At 32.8% G+C, this 14,983-nt stretch overlaps 5 protein-coding genes across 7 annotated transcripts in view; 3 read left to right on the forward strand and 2 right to left on the reverse strand.

The window, feature by feature from the left end:
• Positions 1–2,441, forward strand: part of LOC108734366 (adipocyte plasma membrane-associated protein) — a gene marked incomplete at its 5' end in the record, with an annotated part of 12,933 nt that extends 10,492 nt beyond the window's left edge. Inside the window, 3 exons of the mRNA XM_025975840.1 lie at positions 98–266; positions 401–809; positions 866–2,441. Coding sequence (XP_025831625.1) covers positions 98–266; positions 401–809; positions 866–1,636 — 1,349 coding nt within the window. The remainder of the gene's footprint in view (positions 1–97; positions 267–400; positions 810–865) is intronic.
• A 61-nt stretch (positions 2,442–2,502) lies between these two features.
• Positions 2,503–6,538, reverse strand: LOC108734403 (alanine--tRNA ligase, mitochondrial). 3 transcript variants are annotated; one of them, XM_025975863.1, is made up of 12 exons: positions 6,178–6,538; positions 5,947–6,120; positions 5,751–5,896; positions 5,497–5,688; positions 5,286–5,430; positions 5,092–5,231; positions 4,885–5,032; positions 3,704–4,770; positions 3,452–3,653; positions 3,234–3,391; positions 2,836–3,046; positions 2,503–2,770 (listed from the first exon to the last, which is right to left on the reverse strand). In XM_025975863.1, exons 1-12 carry the CDS (start codon positions 6,412–6,414, stop codon positions 2,564–2,566), a joined length of 3,027 nt encoding a protein of 1,008 aa, XP_025831648.1. In that variant the 5' UTR covers positions 6,415–6,538; the 3' UTR covers positions 2,503–2,563. The 3 variants fall into 3 exon arrangements, with proteins under 3 accessions (XP_025831648.1, XP_025831650.1, XP_025831649.1); XM_025975865.1 differs by lacking the exons at positions 2,503–2,770; positions 2,836–3,046 and having other exon boundaries at positions 3,286–3,378; XM_025975864.1 differs by lacking the exons at positions 2,503–2,770; positions 2,836–3,046 and having other exon boundaries at positions 3,294–3,387.
• A 119-nt stretch (positions 6,539–6,657) lies between these two features.
• On the forward strand, positions 6,658–8,828 carry LOC108734369 (protein CLP1 homolog). The gene is made up of 5 exons (XM_018465902.2): positions 6,658–7,301; positions 7,364–7,534; positions 7,899–8,089; positions 8,147–8,463; positions 8,640–8,828. Exons 1-5 carry the CDS (start codon positions 6,815–6,817, stop codon positions 8,749–8,751), a joined length of 1,278 nt encoding a protein of 425 aa, XP_018321404.1. The 5' UTR covers positions 6,658–6,814; the 3' UTR covers positions 8,752–8,828.
• A 282-nt stretch (positions 8,829–9,110) lies between these two features.
• Positions 9,111–11,881, forward strand: LOC108734407 (3-ketoacyl-CoA thiolase, mitochondrial). The gene is made up of 8 exons (XM_018465965.2): positions 9,111–9,291; positions 9,342–9,508; positions 9,588–9,719; positions 10,417–10,681; positions 10,742–10,917; positions 10,978–11,178; positions 11,284–11,438; positions 11,711–11,881. The coding sequence occupies exons 1-8, from the start codon at positions 9,273–9,275 to the stop codon at positions 11,790–11,792; spliced, it is 1,197 nt and encodes a 398-aa protein (XP_018321467.1). The 5' UTR covers positions 9,111–9,272; the 3' UTR covers positions 11,793–11,881.
• Positions 11,882–12,030: 149 nt separating this feature from the next.
• LOC112903936 (cleavage and polyadenylation specificity factor 73-like) overlaps positions 12,031–14,983 on the reverse strand; it is an 11,743-nt gene continuing 8,790 nt past the window's right edge. The window contains exons 2-13 of the mRNA XM_025975867.1: positions 14,874–14,957; positions 14,758–14,821; positions 14,602–14,699; positions 14,412–14,540; positions 14,179–14,356; positions 14,036–14,125; positions 13,825–13,975; positions 13,593–13,768; positions 13,407–13,536; positions 13,169–13,344; positions 12,338–13,039; positions 12,031–12,195 (exon numbers count right to left, since the gene is read on the reverse strand). Coding sequence (XP_025831652.1) covers positions 12,097–12,195; positions 12,338–13,039; positions 13,169–13,344; positions 13,407–13,536; positions 13,593–13,768; positions 13,825–13,975; positions 14,036–14,125; positions 14,179–14,356; positions 14,412–14,540; positions 14,602–14,699; positions 14,758–14,821; positions 14,874–14,944 — 2,064 coding nt within the window. The 5' untranslated portion in view covers positions 14,945–14,957 and the 3' untranslated portion in view covers positions 12,031–12,096. The remainder of the gene's footprint in view (positions 12,196–12,337; positions 13,040–13,168; positions 13,345–13,406; positions 13,537–13,592; positions 13,769–13,824; positions 13,976–14,035; positions 14,126–14,178; positions 14,357–14,411; positions 14,541–14,601; positions 14,700–14,757; positions 14,822–14,873; positions 14,958–14,983) is intronic.

Consider the following 14,983-nt stretch of genomic DNA (forward strand, 5'->3'; position numbering starts at 1 on the left):
TTTGATTCATATTATTCTTTTAAAATTATAAAAAATAATATTTTGTTAAATATATTATTAATCATTTGTACTATACTATGATGATTGTTTGTTATAGGTAAAAAAATCTTATTAGTATCAATGCAAACAGAAATTGATGGTAAACAGCCAAAGCTCCCAAATGGCATTGCTGTATCCAGTATGGGAGATGTCTACTGGTCTGATTCCAGTACTGATTTTTATTTAGAGGATGGCATGTTTGATATGTTTGCTGATGGTACTGGAAGGTAACTATTTGATTTTTGATTAGCTATCTGTTATGTTGTTTATTTTAATCTCATATACTATTTGTATTTCTTTTTCATTATTGAGTATTAATAAACATTTTAATTTCAATATTTTAATCTCAATTTGTATGCAGATTGATTAAATATGATCCAAAAAATCAAATGAATACAGTCCTAATTGATGGCATTCATTTTGCCAATGGAGTACATCTATCAGAAAATGAAGAATATGTATTGGTGGCTGAAACTGCAAATAGTCGGATTCTTCGTTATTATTTAAAGGGCCCCAAGAAAGGAACACATGACGTTTTTCTAGATCAACTTCCAGGCCTGCCTGACAACATAAATTCAGACGGACAGGGTGGTTATTTCTTCCCCTTGTTCATTAGCAGAAGTCCTGATTTTCCATTTATTAGTCAAATATTATCTCCATTTCCACGGCTGAGAAAATTAATATCCAGATTGTTTGCACTTCCTGAATTAGGTTTAAAGTTGATTGACGACTTTTATCCAAATGAATATGCACAAATAGGTATACATCTTGTAAGTAATATGTCGCTTAATTATTGATCACTTTTCTAAACTTTTTATATTTCCAGATCGGCCATTTTGGCGCAAGTGACCATCTAAACGGTGTTTTAACGCCAAAACGTACCACGATAATACGTGTATCCAAAAACGGAGAAATTCTAGAAAGTCTTCACAGTACTAACTTAAGTAAGGTGTCCCGCATCTCAGAAGCATTCATTTATAAAGACAGCCTTCTGCTTGGATCTCCCTTCAACAATTATATTGGTCGTATATCATTAAAAAGTGCGGGACTGCAACATTTAATTAATTCTGCTGGCACTGCACAAAAAACAACCACACCCCCCACAACAACTACTAAACCTCCCACAACAACAACTAAACCTCCCACAACAACAACTAAACCTCCCACAACAACAACTAAACCTCCCACAACAACAACTAAACCTCCCACAACAACAACTAAACCGCCCACAACAACAACTAAACCTCCTACAACAACAACCAAACCTACAACAACAACCAAACCTCCCACAACGACAACAACTAAACCCACAACAAAGACTAAACCTCCTACAACGACTACAAAACCCCCTACAACAACTAGTAAACCTCCTACAACAACCAGTAAACCTACACAAGCCAGTACAACAACTACTACTAAACCTTCTTCAACGACTACTAAGCCTCCAGCAACTACAAAGAAATCACCTTCAGCGGCGTCAACCGCAGAACCTTCTACAAGAACTAAAACTCCTCCATCATCATCAAAATCTCCATCTGAATCTCAACCTTCAGCTGCAGAATTTCAAAAACAGGACAAGACCAAGACCGAACTGTAAGCTGTTTAATTTAATTTTTCTTATATTTTTAGTTGGAATTCGACGGTTTTTTGGTTTATCTTTTAATTAAATTGTTTATTTATCGTGCAAAGTGATTAATTAAAAATATTGATCTTGCTCACGTTTAAAAAAAGATGGGGCTATGTGTATGTATATATTTATTAATTAATTATCTCATCGGGTAGCTATTCATGTCTATATTATTTATTATTACTATTATTGATGATATGTACCTCATTCTCAATGTTTTTTTTTGTTATTTTACAGTAATATGTTATCTTTATTGCCACTTATAAATATCTAACAACTAATGCAATAAAAAAATCAAAAGGTGTTACAAAATTAAGGGCAATAAGTTCTACCAATACAGGGTGCTGTTAAATAATTTCTTATAGCTAAAGGGTATTTTGTTGCTTTTGTTTTTATAACTTCGTTAAACACTTACTGAATTATTTTCTGCTTTTAAATATGCTTTTTATAAACATTAAATATTTATTATTTGCATGACATCACGACCTTTCCTCATTTCACATTCTCAAAAGAAGTACGTTTCTAGATATCAAATTTATTTAAGATATTTCATGTGGATGTAGTAACTGCTTCTTTAAGCATTCCTAAAGTAATTGAAACATTCCGATTTACTTTATCTTCTAAAACTGTCCATATAAAGTCAATTTTTATTGCAAAGACGTTCATCTTAGATTTAGAGAGTATTTTGTTAATTTTGTGTATAAATATCATTAATTGAAGGTGATTGTGATATTTGTTATAATTTTTTAATAATAAAATAAATATGACTCGATGATTGTTCTTTTATTTATTTTTTATTATCATTAAATTATTGATAGAACAATAAAACAAACAAGTACCTAACAAACATAAATTATTATTGTTTTTATTATTTTTGTGTTAACAAAATAACTTTACCTAGAGATGTTTCTCGACGTATTCTTTAGCCGCGGCAAGACTTTGCCTCAGCAAAGAGTCCCAGTCTTTGATTTTGACCTTTTTGTTCTTCATATTGCACACCAGGGTCAAGTCCTGGCCTATTGCCGGAATAGGGTTACTTTTAAACACCGAGCACACTGTAGACGAAAGCCATTTTAGTGCGTCAAACTTTTCGTTTTTCATAGCCTGTAACATTTTTATTTTATTTTTTTTGTAGATTAAGTGCACTGTTTAATACAGAAATAAATTACCTTTGGTACACAACATCGTGCTTTCACTGTACTGTCCGAATACGAAATAACTAGCGTTGGAATATCCGAAGAGACTTTTGTGGCGTTTTGTAGTGGCACGCTGTCTAGCATAGGAGAACACCTGAGAAAGTGGATTATATAGGGGTGATTAGTCTTTGTTCTTTTCTGCTTCGTTTGAATGACGTTTCGCATTTCTTCTTCAACAAATTTTCTGTAAAGAAACAGAACATAAATGGTAAAATTCCTTTTTTTTTGTTATGAATATTTTTTAACAAAATCGACATTCATTTCTATAATATTTGTCCCAAAAAACGACTCTGTTACTTATTTATTACAAGGTAATGAGAAATACTGTCACTTACATGTTAATTAAAAGTATTATAAAAAATGTATCTTACTTTAAACTACTTCTTGCAACTTCCTCTATCTGCTTACTCATCTTGCTCAACTCCTTCTTGCACCTGTTTCCCACAGCAGCGGGCAGGATCTCTGGATCGTTCACATCACATTGTAAACTTCGGTTCATCGACTTGATAGTCATCTCTAAAATTTCTGGCTTAAAAATGTCACACTTTCAAGATCAACTTCGAAAATTAAACGAATCAAAAAGACATACCGTATCAATATTATCGTTCAGACTTTTTCGAAGATCGGCAATCTTATCGAGAGCTGCAACTCCATTTTCTCGTGCTTTCATTGCTCGACCGTTCGTTACTGCATATATGGACGTGGTAGTTCGCCCTAAAGACTGTACCTTCACGATGCAAAAGTCCTCTAGATCGGCTGTATTGATTACGTGTGTGCCACAACAAGGTTCTCTAAAACATTATTATTTATTTGAGAACTATTCTCTTGAAAAAAGAAATACCTGGATAAGAATCCCTCTCCAGTTGCAATCTCCACCAACCGAATCCCTGTCTCAGGATAAATCTCTCCCGGAACCATAACAACGTCATCAAAGCTTAACAACTCCTGACTGTCAATTTCACTAACTCTCACGTCGGTGTTACTATCAATTACACTTTTTATATCAACTTCCACAGCTTCGATTTCATCTGTAGTCAATTTAGATCCGAATATGCTTACGTCTAAATTGAGACAATCGGGCGCTACTTTACTCGATTTCTGACACGTAGCCCCCTTCAGTCGTTTCAGAGATGCATTTAACAGATGCGTGGCAGTATGATTTCTCATATTGCCCAAGCGCAGATTCTCGTCAATTTTAAGTAGTCCCTGAGTGTTTATTTGCAAGAAAGTGGTGTTGTTTGGGCTTTTCAGGATACCTATGTGAAGTATATACTCCCTTTCCTTTCTCACATCGTTTATTTCAAAACGACTTCCGTTTTCAAGTTCGAGGACTCCTCGGTCCGCCAGCTGACCCCCGGCTTCTGTATACATATTCGACTTGTCTAATACGAGAGTGCATTCGATGTTGGGTTTGACTTTTTCACAAACTTCACCGTCTTTTGCGATCCTTAGGATAGTTACTTGCAGCGGCTTAAAGTTGTAACCGTTTCCTGTTTTTGAGTAAATGTACTTGTAGGAATCGTCAGTGACTGGGACTTGACTTTTTTCTAATGTATCTAAAAAACGATCGACATTAGAGTGCGAAACGTGTCTGCTTCTCGCCTTTGCCTTTTGGAGCTCATCTTTGAAACCGTCAATGTCGAATTTTTTATTTAATTTCGACGACAGTTTCTCGATTGTATCTTGATCGAGACCGTACGTGTCGAACAGCTTATAACCCAGTTGAGGAGTTAACGAATTCGTATTTAACGATTTCAGTTCTTTGTAAGCTGCCACTAGACCTGGCATCTCAACTACGTCAAAATTAGACAAGTCAGGTTGTTTATTGACTATTTTTTTCCATTCCGCTGCAGACACTTTTCTTATCAATCTGTAAACCTCCTCTTCATGATCCACTATTTTGTGTATCTATGAAAATGAAGTTAAGATAAGTATGAAAAAACTCAGCTCTCAAAACTTTTATTTAAATGCTGCTTCTATATTTACTGTTTAGACAGTATTTTGTTTAAATGTTTATCTTACCGTTTTTATATTCTTCTCCATTTCTGGGTAAAAGCATCCTAACTTTTCTACAACATAATTCGTGAGTTCTTTCAGAAGACCATTCTCGACATTAAAATAAGCCTCGCTTACTGAAAAGGCCTTGCGCATTATTTTTCTTAATTTTTGGCTGTAAATTAAATATAAATATTAAATTCCCAAAAAATATTTTTTTTTATATATGTTTACTTTTGTTCTGGTATTACTCCATCAGCTAAACATGCCGTTATCATTCGAGCATGATCAGCTAAAATTCTGTAATTTGTATCCAAAAGGTTCCAGTCAGCTTCACCATATTTTCCACTGTATGGTGGAATATTTTTACAGATCTGGAAAAAAAACACACTGTAACGAAAAAAAAAACAATTATTTTTTTATATTACTTTATGAATTGCCACAAAAATTGGTGAAAACAAATCCGTATCATAATTGCTCAGTTTTCCTTGCAACAGGGCACATAATCTTTCCAACCCCATGCCTGTATCAACATGGTTTGTAGGCAGAGGTTTTATAGAATTGTCTGAATTTCTAAATAATTAAAGTCGACGTTCTTTGTTAATGTTGCAATAAAAATTATTTTACAAACAATTTTACCTGGTAAACTGAATGAAAACAATATTCCAAAGTTCTGTAAGATCAGATAAGCCTTTGTTAACAAACTGAGCTCTATTTGTGCCTCCTCTCATGTCTACATGAATTTCAGTGCAAGGACCACATGGACCTGTAGTACCCATCTCCCAAAAGTTATCACCTGTACCAAAAGGTAGAATTCTATCTTCTGACACTCTTCAATGAAAAAGATTAAATCATTGTTAAGCATATGGTGAATTTATAAATAGTAAATGTACCCAATGTTTTTCCAAATTTCTTTACATTCATAATCAGGTTGTAATCCTAATACTTTGTCTCCAGCAAAATATGTTACATATAAAATCCTAGAATCTATTTTATACACCTCTGTTAACAACTGCCATGCCAATTCACATGCTTCTTTCTGCAATTAAAGTATGTAGTTGCAATTTTACTAAAATATTCACAAAGTACCTTAAAATAATTTCCAAATGACCAGTTACCCAACATTTCAAAAAAAGTATGGTGATAGCCATCGGTTCCCACCACATTAAGATCATTATGTTTTCCTCCTATACGAACACACTTTTGTGAGTTGGCAACTTTTAGATACCGTGGTTTTTGTCTACCAAGTAAAATACCTTTAAACTGTAAATATAACCAATAAATATAGTAGAACTGCATTGCCTAGTACATGGACAATACCTGATTCATCCCAGCATTTACAAAAGCCAAGGAGGCATCATGATGGGGTACTACAGGGCTCGAACGAATAAAATTGTGATTGTGATCTTTAATAAAGTAATCCAGAAACCGTTGTCGCAATACTTTTGATGTATTATCTACTTTGCTGAAAGAAAAGATATATCTTCTAGAATTCAACTTTGAAGATCTTTTCACTATTGCTGATGTTACATTCATACTGAAAATTTTAATAAGCATTTAAAAAATATCATATAAAAATTATTTTCAATGCTAATTAATCAGCCAAACATTTTACTTTTTGATAAAAACTAGATTTTTGACTATATTTTGAGATTAATTAGGTTAACTGGGTTTTATTTGTTTTTTTATTTGCACTGATCATAGATTAGAGATATACAATTTGTATACAATATCCACCACAGTATATGCTTGTTCTTCTTCTATGGCGCTGGTACGGGCAATAATATCCAAAAAGTATGACCATAAATAGGACCATAGATAATGTAAGCAAATTTGAAGAATAACATAACCTACATTTTGTTACTAAAATAGTTTACATTAAAATGCGTTATTTAAATTTATTAAACAAATAGGAAACTTGCCGAGTTATTTTAAACGATATTGTAAAAAATAAGTCATGACTTCTGAGGACAAAAAAGAGCACATTCAAGAATTCAAACTTGATCCTGACTCTGAGCTGAGATTTGAAGTTGAATCAAAAGGTGAAAAGGCTTATGTTACTTTGAAATCTGGACTTGCCGAAATTTTCGGTACAGAGCTAGTAAAAGGAAAGCAGTATGAGTTCTTAGCTGGAGCGAAAGTGGCAGTATTTACATGGAAGGGTTGTTGTCTCGAACTAAAAGGAAAGACAGATGTAACCTATGTAGCAAAAGAAACTCCCATGGTGATATATTGTAACTGTCACGCTGCCCTAGAATTAATGAGAATTGAGGCAGAAAGAGAAAATAAGAAAGGTCCAATAACTTTGGTGGTGGGACCATGTGATGTTGGAAAATCTACTCTTTGTCAGATACTTTTAAACTATGCAGTTCGAATGGGAAGAAGGCCTTTATTTGTAGATTTAGATGTAGGCCAAGGACAAATATCCATTCCTGGAACCATTGGTACCTATATTATAAAATGCCACATTTCTTAAATGTTGTTTTAAGTTATTTCTTAACATTAGGTGCCCTTTTAATTGAAAGACCTGCTTCCTTAGATGAGGGGTTTTCACAGGAGGCTCCATTAGTTTATCAGTATGGACACAAAACACCATCCACCAATTCTACTTTATTTAGTATGGTAGCAAATCAGTTGGCATGTGTTGTTAAAGAAAGATTGGAATCCAATAAAAAGAGTGAGTCAACAGTTTAACAGTTGTTATTTGCATAAGTTTTTTAATGATTTTAATAAACCTTTTATATTTATAGTTTAATCAGTACTAAATGTACTCATTTGTAGTTTAAAAAAAAAAGTAATACAAATGAGTACATTTGGTCATGGTTTTTTCTAAAATAACAAAATACTGCTGCTTATTTTTAAACAACTGTTTCACCCTACAAGGGCATTTGCAGAAGAAGTGCAGCTTTTGTGAGGTGAAACAATTGTTAAATAATTTAAAAATAAATGCTGGAATTTTATTTTTTATTTCTTATTTGCAATGAATTTCCATAAAGTAGATACAGAAACAGCAAATTATGATAATTAAATGCTTTTTTTAGCAAAAGCCTCAGGTGTGATAATTAACACATGTGGATGGATTAAAGGTGGTGGCTATAAACAATTAATTAATCATGCAAAATCTTTTGAAGTAGACGTGATATTAGTTTTGGACCAAGAAAGGCTGTACAATGAACTTGTCAGAGATTTGCCATCATTTGTCAAAATCGTATTTATTCCTAAAAGTGGAGGGGTAAGAACCGAATATATTTCTTTAAATAAATGAATTGCGTAATTTTCTGTTAATCAGGTAGTTGAACGATCAAAAAACTCCAGAAGCGAAGCTAGAGACCAAAGAATAAGAGAATATTTTTATGGTACTCCCAAAAACCCACTGTACCCTCATACGTTCGAATTAAAGTTGTCTGACGTTAAAATCTTTAAAATTGGGGCCCCCCCCTTGCCTGACTCTTGTTTGCCATTAGGAATGAAAGCCGAAGATCATCTAACTAAAATTGTACCGATTACACCAAATGCAGCAATTCTTCATCATATTTTGGCAGTTAGTTATGCCAAAAAAGAGGAAGATGACTTGCTACTGTCTCATGTAGCTGGATTTGTGTGTGTGTAAGTTTACCAATCAAAAATCAAGTTAGTTTTTAATTAATTTGTTTAAAGATTTTGAAGTCTTCTAATTTGAACAGGGTTCCATAGCATACACTGTAAAAAGGAACCCTTTTGATTAAACGATCCGTCTATTAATGCATATTTGATTTGTAGATTTTGATATGTTTTTTTTTTAGTACAAATATTGATATGGAAAGGCAAACACTGTCAGTTTTATCTCCTCAACCGAAGCCATTACCAAATAATATTCTTTTACTTTCAGAATTTCAATTTATGGATAGTCATTAAGATAAAATGAACAACACAACGTTTTATATGTAAGAATAATGCAAATTATTTTCTTCAATAAAAGTTTTGTAAAAGTGTTTTGTTTTTATTATTGCGTAGTGAATGAAATAATAAAATATGTATATGCTTTAAGTAAAATCCAGTTTAAATTATATAAATATTTTACCAAAAATTAGTTTACAGTTCAGACGATTCAAGGGAGTGTTTAACAAATCGAGATTATTAAAAATAATTTCATAAATCGTACTCCTTCAAGTTAGATTTAAATGAACACTCCAGTATTGTGTGTCGCCGATACTTTAGGGGTCGAAAGTAAATAAACATGTTTTTGTAATTGAATTAAATAACCTGTAAATTGGACTTCGAACTGTATGTGAACTTTGTTCTAAACTATTTTTTTAATTTTTCAGTTTTATTTACGGCAATTTGCAGTGTTATAAAAGTAGTTTATCTTCAATTTTATCATCACTTAAAGGAATTGCTTTCTTGCAATTCATTCTAAGATCATAACTTTACAAAAAATGACCACAGCTGTTAAAGGTAAGTTAATGGTTTCTAAACAGTTTCTGAGTTTAATCTTTGAATTTAAGGGGTTTTTATCGTGGGTGCCAAAAGGACTCCATTTGGTACATTTGGGGGCAAATTTGTAAAAACGAGCATTTCTGATTTGCAAGCTCATGCTGCTAAAGCAGCATTGGTCTCTGCAAATATTAGCCCAGAATTAGTAGACACCGTTAATATTGGATGTGTTGGAACTGTAAGTGACAAAAATAGAAAATTCGAGTACTGTTTTCAAGCTATTTAATTATTTACAGCACTTATTTATTTTTTGTTAGAATTCTAGTTCAGATGGAGGACTTATTGCAAGGCATTCACAACTTAAAGCTGGAATTCCTTTGGAAAAACCTGCTCTGCATGTCAACAGATTATGTGGTTCTGGATTTCAAGCCATTGTAAATGGAGCTCAGGTAACTTTAAAAAATATTAAGGGTTTAACTGAATATATTTAACAAAACATGTATGTAATTCTAAGATAAAATTCATTAAATTACATACATGATATTAAGTCAGTGAAGTAATTGTAAAATAATTCACAATGCAAAAAAATTAAATATTAAATTAACATAAAGCATTCTATTGTTTAAATTGTTTTACTGGTTTTTATTTTATTAAATGACAACATATCTTTAATAATTGAAATTAAAAAAAAAGATGGAAGTTTTAAATGTAAAAAAAAATTGAACTTTACAATTACAAGTTGACCCTTAAAAATGATCCCAAACCTTATCCTTTCCTATTTTCCAGAAGCTCTATGAAACTGAAAGAATCTAATTTGAATTTTTAATCTGCTACATTTTGGAGAAAAACAAGATGTAAGTGTTATTTCTATTTCTAAATTTATATTGTAGGTACCTAATTAGTGACAAGAATTTTTCTCTCATTAAATTGTTTACGTAGCAGATTAGCTTAGTAATAAATACTAAAATAAATAAATAACTTAATACAATATTACTTGTACTTTTAATTTTTCTACGGGTACTTGAAATTGTTTACTCTGTAAGTAAAAAGATAAGTATCTAATGAATTTATCAAGATCATGTTGGCATATACAAGGTGTATATTAATTAGACTTCCTTATAAAATAATCCATTTTCTTTTACTTAGGATATTTTAACTGGAGTGGCAAATATTTCTTTGACTGGAGGCACTGAAAATATGTCCCAGTTTCCTTTTGTTGTACGCAACATTAGGTTTGGGACAACACTAGGAGTTCCTTATCAATTCGAGGACAGTCTGTGGACGGGTTTAACAGATTCTTTTTGTAAACTTTCAATGGCACAGACCGCTGAAAAATTAGGGGCTCAACAGAACATCGCCCGTCAAGAAGTCGACGAATTTTCACTGAACTCCCAGAAACGTTGGAAAGATGGTAAATAAATTTCACTAATATGTTTTTTCACTCATTGCAAACAATTTTGTTTTTTTACAGCACAAGATGGTGGACGTTTCAAAGAAGAAATAAGTCCAATTCAAATCAAAGGTAAAAAAGGGGCAGAGTCCTTCGACGTTGACGAACATCCGCGTCCTAAAACAACATTGGAAGGACTAAAAGGATTGCCGTCGTTGTTTAAAGAAAACGGACTTGTTACTGCTGGTACAGCTTCTGTAGGTTTCCTTTTTTTTAATCCGTTTATGTAATAATTTAATTTTCTAATTATTTTTAAGGGTATCTGTGATGGTGCAGGGGCTGTGGTAGTAGCTAGCGAAGAAGCAGTAAAACAGCACAATTTGAAACCCCTTGCAAGACTCGTCGCATATTCTGCAGTCGGTGTAGATCCCAGTATAATGGGTATTGGTCCTGTACCAGCAATTCAAAATGTCCTTAAGGCAGCAGGATTAGATCTAAGCAAAATCGACTTAGTTGAGGTGAAGTATTGCTAGGAAACATTTAAAAGTCATATTTTAAAAGATTGCAACCAGTTTTATACACATTAAACTGCTTATTTATAAAAGATATATCTTTTTTCGCAGATTAACGAAGCATTTGCAGCTCAAACTCTCTCTTGCGCAAAAGTATTAAAACTAGATTTGGAAAAGCTGAATGTAGATGGTGGAGCCATTGCTCTTGGACATCCATTGGCAGCCTCTGGATCGAGAATTACAGCGCATCTCGTCTATGAATTAAGGTAATACAATTTGAACGAATTGCCGACTATAGAATAACTCACTCATATTTTTAGAATAAATATTAAATGTTGAAATTTTCGGATATTAAATATTTATCAAAATTAGTGTAATTAGTACAAAGTAAAAAGAACTTTTTATTTTTTACCACTAGATAATCACTCAAAAACTTTCCGAATTTTAGTATTTTCTTAGCAATCGTTAATGTTAAAAATGTGTGATGATCTCCTGTGGGACTTACCACTTTATGATCTCGAAATTATTGTCGTTTTAGGAGAAGGAAGGCTAAGTATGGTATTGGTTCAGCATGTATTGGAGGTGGTCAGGGAATAGCTTTATTAATTGAATCATTATAGATAAATAATATTTATTTTTGAAGTATTCCATTTGAATTTTTCAGGGTTTTATATCAGTAATTATTTACAGTAAATTGACAATGTTCAAAGATCATATATTATTGTAATGCTATAAGTGGTTTACCTTTTATTGTTTTTATTTTTTATCTATTACCTAGATTTACTGCAAACAACATTTTATTACCTAATATAATGATGTTCCATAATTAATTAAAAGATGATTTTAAATTAAAAATGCTTTAAAAAGATACTTTTATTTATCACAATTAACTTACAACTAATTACAAAGTAGGTACATATTTATTTAAACTGTTACCTGCGGAGGCGCTAGCGATTGATACAGTTTGGAGACGGCTGTGTGTACAATTTGTTGAAAGGTTTCATCTGAAGGGCAACTAACTTCCTATAAAACAATTAATTAATTTAGTTTAGTATTCAAGGAATTTATATAATAAAAAGCTTTTATTGAAAGCTGATGCAGGTCCTTAAAAATATAACATATATACCCCTGCGGCCTATGCAAACACTACATACGAATAACATACCAAATTGGTGAGATCAATGTCTGCCCTCTTATCGTTGACGGTTACGTAAAGTTTCTCCCCTTTAAACATCTTCGGTACTGAGTCCTCCCCGAACATGTCTTGTAACATTTCAATCAGACATTCCTTGAAATGCATTCTGTCGACTTTAGCGCTTGACGAGACGTTCTTTATGGGTACATCGAGACTCTCGGCTTGCAATATAGCGGCTACTATAGCGTCTGCATACATATCATTGACCGGATTGGCCACCCATTCAAGCACTACCACCTTGTTCTCGATCGTTATGTCGATACTACCAAACGCCCTCATTTTCCTGTCTCCTTCTATCGTTTCTAAGAGACCAGCGATTTGGGTCACAAAATGACGTAACACGTTTATCGTGCCCGAGTAGTAGACACTTTGACGTTGCATTACGTGACTCATGCTCATGTCTGTGTACTTTGAAAGATCGTCTGGGGCCAGCACATGATAATTGAAGTTTCTCTTCACCAGTATACCGGATATGACATTATTAGGGGCAGGTTTGTCCATGGCTAACGTGCCCATCACTTTGGCTGTTTTTTCACCCCGGAAATATAACTCTACAGCATGTGTGTTGCGAGGGTTGTGTATTTGGATAGATGTATTAGGATCGTCTTCATATTCTCTTTGTAGAGCAGCTTTAAGACGGTTCATCTCATTTTGCTCCCCATGAACTAATACCTGAAAAGACATTTAAAAGCTTAAAGTAAACTCTTTGTATTTTCAAAGAATTTAAATGTAATTTAGTAGGACACAGTCAAAATCTATTCTATTGTATTTTTTGCCTGAAGGTGTAAAAGATTTACTCACAACGTTTGGCGGTTTTAAAATTCGAATAAATTCGCTCGTCTGTTGATAATCTGTATGAGCAGAGAAAGATATGTAGTCGACGGACATTTTTAGGGGTAATTTTTGCCCCACCATTGTAGTAATTTCTTCAGGTTCTGACAAAATCGTTTTTGCTAATGTTCCTTCAACGCAGTAACCTGAAATAAAACCGTTACAAAACAATATTTTATTAATAAAAATGCAATTTGACTTTTTTTACCTGCTATAATGACCCCATTTTTTGGATCAGTGCACCATGACTCAAATAGTTCTCTAGACAAACCACTTTGCATCATACCTGGTGAAGCCATTACAACACAGGGACCAATGTCTTCAAAATGATCAATGCCCTAAAATAAAATAAATTAAAATTAATAAAAAGAACATTAGAAAAAAGTGCATTCACTTTTAGATTTGATATATGCTTAAAAATGAAGGGATTATTGATGGCTATTTGTCTCCGTATTTTTTCATTCATTGCATTTATGTAAGTCTGATAAACTGCCATACATTTTTTTGCTAATGATGATGCATAATAAATTGGAATATCATGTAATTCTGGGTGCTGGCTCCAATATTCATCTGAAAATGCAACCAAATAAATGTGTTATTAAGTGTACAAAATATATACTTTATACCTAATATAAGAAGTAATTCTTGGGCACGACCAAGTGCAAAAACTGGAATAAGGCATCGACCACCTCGCGTGACTATATCATGTACTAAATTCGTAAATCTACTCTCACGTTCTTCTCTTTTTTCGTGAATGTGAGTACCATAAGTTGATTCCTACAATAATAAACTTTGTGTTTTATATTCGATGTTAACTACTGTAAAATACATTCATACAGTGATTAAGACATCAGGTTTAACTGTAGGTATTTCAGCAGCCATCAAGTGTCTGTCTTCTTGTCTTGAAAAGTCTCCTGTATACAAAATCTACAAATATACCTAATTATATATAAATAAAAACACACTGATTTATATGTTACCTTTACACCTGCTATTTCAATCATAAACATGGCAGCTCCCAGTACATGACCTGCATTGTAAGCCCAAAATTTAATACCTAAAACATCCTTCTCTTCATGGAAATTTATAGTTTCAATTTTATCCATACTAGCTTGGAGATCGGACTCTGTGTATAACATCTGCTCAGTAGCTATGTTACTAATAATATTTAATGTATAAGTATTTGTTGTTGCTAAAACTTAATCAAATATACCTAACTTTAATGTAATCTGAGAGTAACCAGCGATATATAGCTTTTGTAGCATGTGTCATGAAGCAACGACCTTTAAAACTAGTTTTCAGTAAGAACCAAGGAAGAGCACCACAGTGGTCCAAATGAAAACTGAAATCATGTTGATGTACATTAATATAAATAAGTCTTGAATTAATATAGGAGTACCCACTGAGAAATGAGGAGTAAATCAATTTCATCAGCTTCAATTAAATCAACAAATGGCAGAGCATCCATACCTGTAAGACCTGGATGTATTCCACAGTCCAACTAAAAAAGCAATAACCAAGTGTGACAGTATCATTTCTATAAAAGGAAATATACATACCATTATTTTTTTGCCTTTAAATTCTATCATTATGCATGATCTTCCAACTTCTTGACCAGCACCCCTAAAAATGTAATTTTAAGTACAAAAGCAACAATATATATGTATTTTAATACAAAGGTCGAATAATAAGTTGATCGCTTTCTTCTGCAGGAACTTGGCCGTCCGCTTTTCTTTTCGTTGCCATTATTTATTTATATTTTTAAAATTTAATATTATTTTGTTA

This window comes from Agrilus planipennis, unplaced genomic scaffold (genome assembly GCF_000699045.2).
Source record: "Agrilus planipennis isolate EAB-ADULT unplaced genomic scaffold, Apla_2.0 scaffold54, whole genome shotgun sequence".
In the NCBI taxonomy this organism is placed as follows: Eukaryota; Metazoa; Arthropoda; class Insecta; order Coleoptera; family Buprestidae; genus Agrilus; species Agrilus planipennis.

Coding starts and splice junctions, on each gene's coding strand:
- LOC108734403 (XM_025975863.1), bottom strand. CDS start 6,414: ATGCTTATTAAAATTTTCAGTATGAATGTAACATCAGCAATAGTGAAA. Junction 3,392..3,451: donor TGAACGATAATATTGATACG/GTATGTCTTTTT, acceptor GACATTTTTAAG/CCAGAAATTTTAGAGATGAC. Junction 2,771..2,835: donor CACGATGTTGTGTACCAAAG/GTAATTTATTTC, acceptor AAAATGTTACAG/GCTATGAAAAACGAAAAGTT.
- LOC108734369 (XM_018465902.2), top strand. CDS start 6,815: ATGACTTCTGAGGACAAAAAAGAGCACATTCAAGAATTCAAACTTGAT. Junction 7,302..7,363: donor ATCCATTCCTGGAACCATTG/GTACCTATATTA, acceptor TCTTAACATTAG/GTGCCCTTTTAATTGAAAGA. Junction 7,535..7,898: donor ATTGGAATCCAATAAAAAGA/GTGAGTCAACAG, acceptor TGCTTTTTTTAG/CAAAAGCCTCAGGTGTGATA.
- LOC108734407 (XM_018465965.2), top strand. Junction 11,179..11,283: donor GCAAAATCGACTTAGTTGAG/GTGAAGTATTGC, acceptor CTTTTTTCGCAG/ATTAACGAAGCATTTGCAGC. Junction 11,439..11,710: donor CATCTCGTCTATGAATTAAG/GTAATACAATTT, acceptor TTGTCGTTTTAG/GAGAAGGAAGGCTAAGTATG.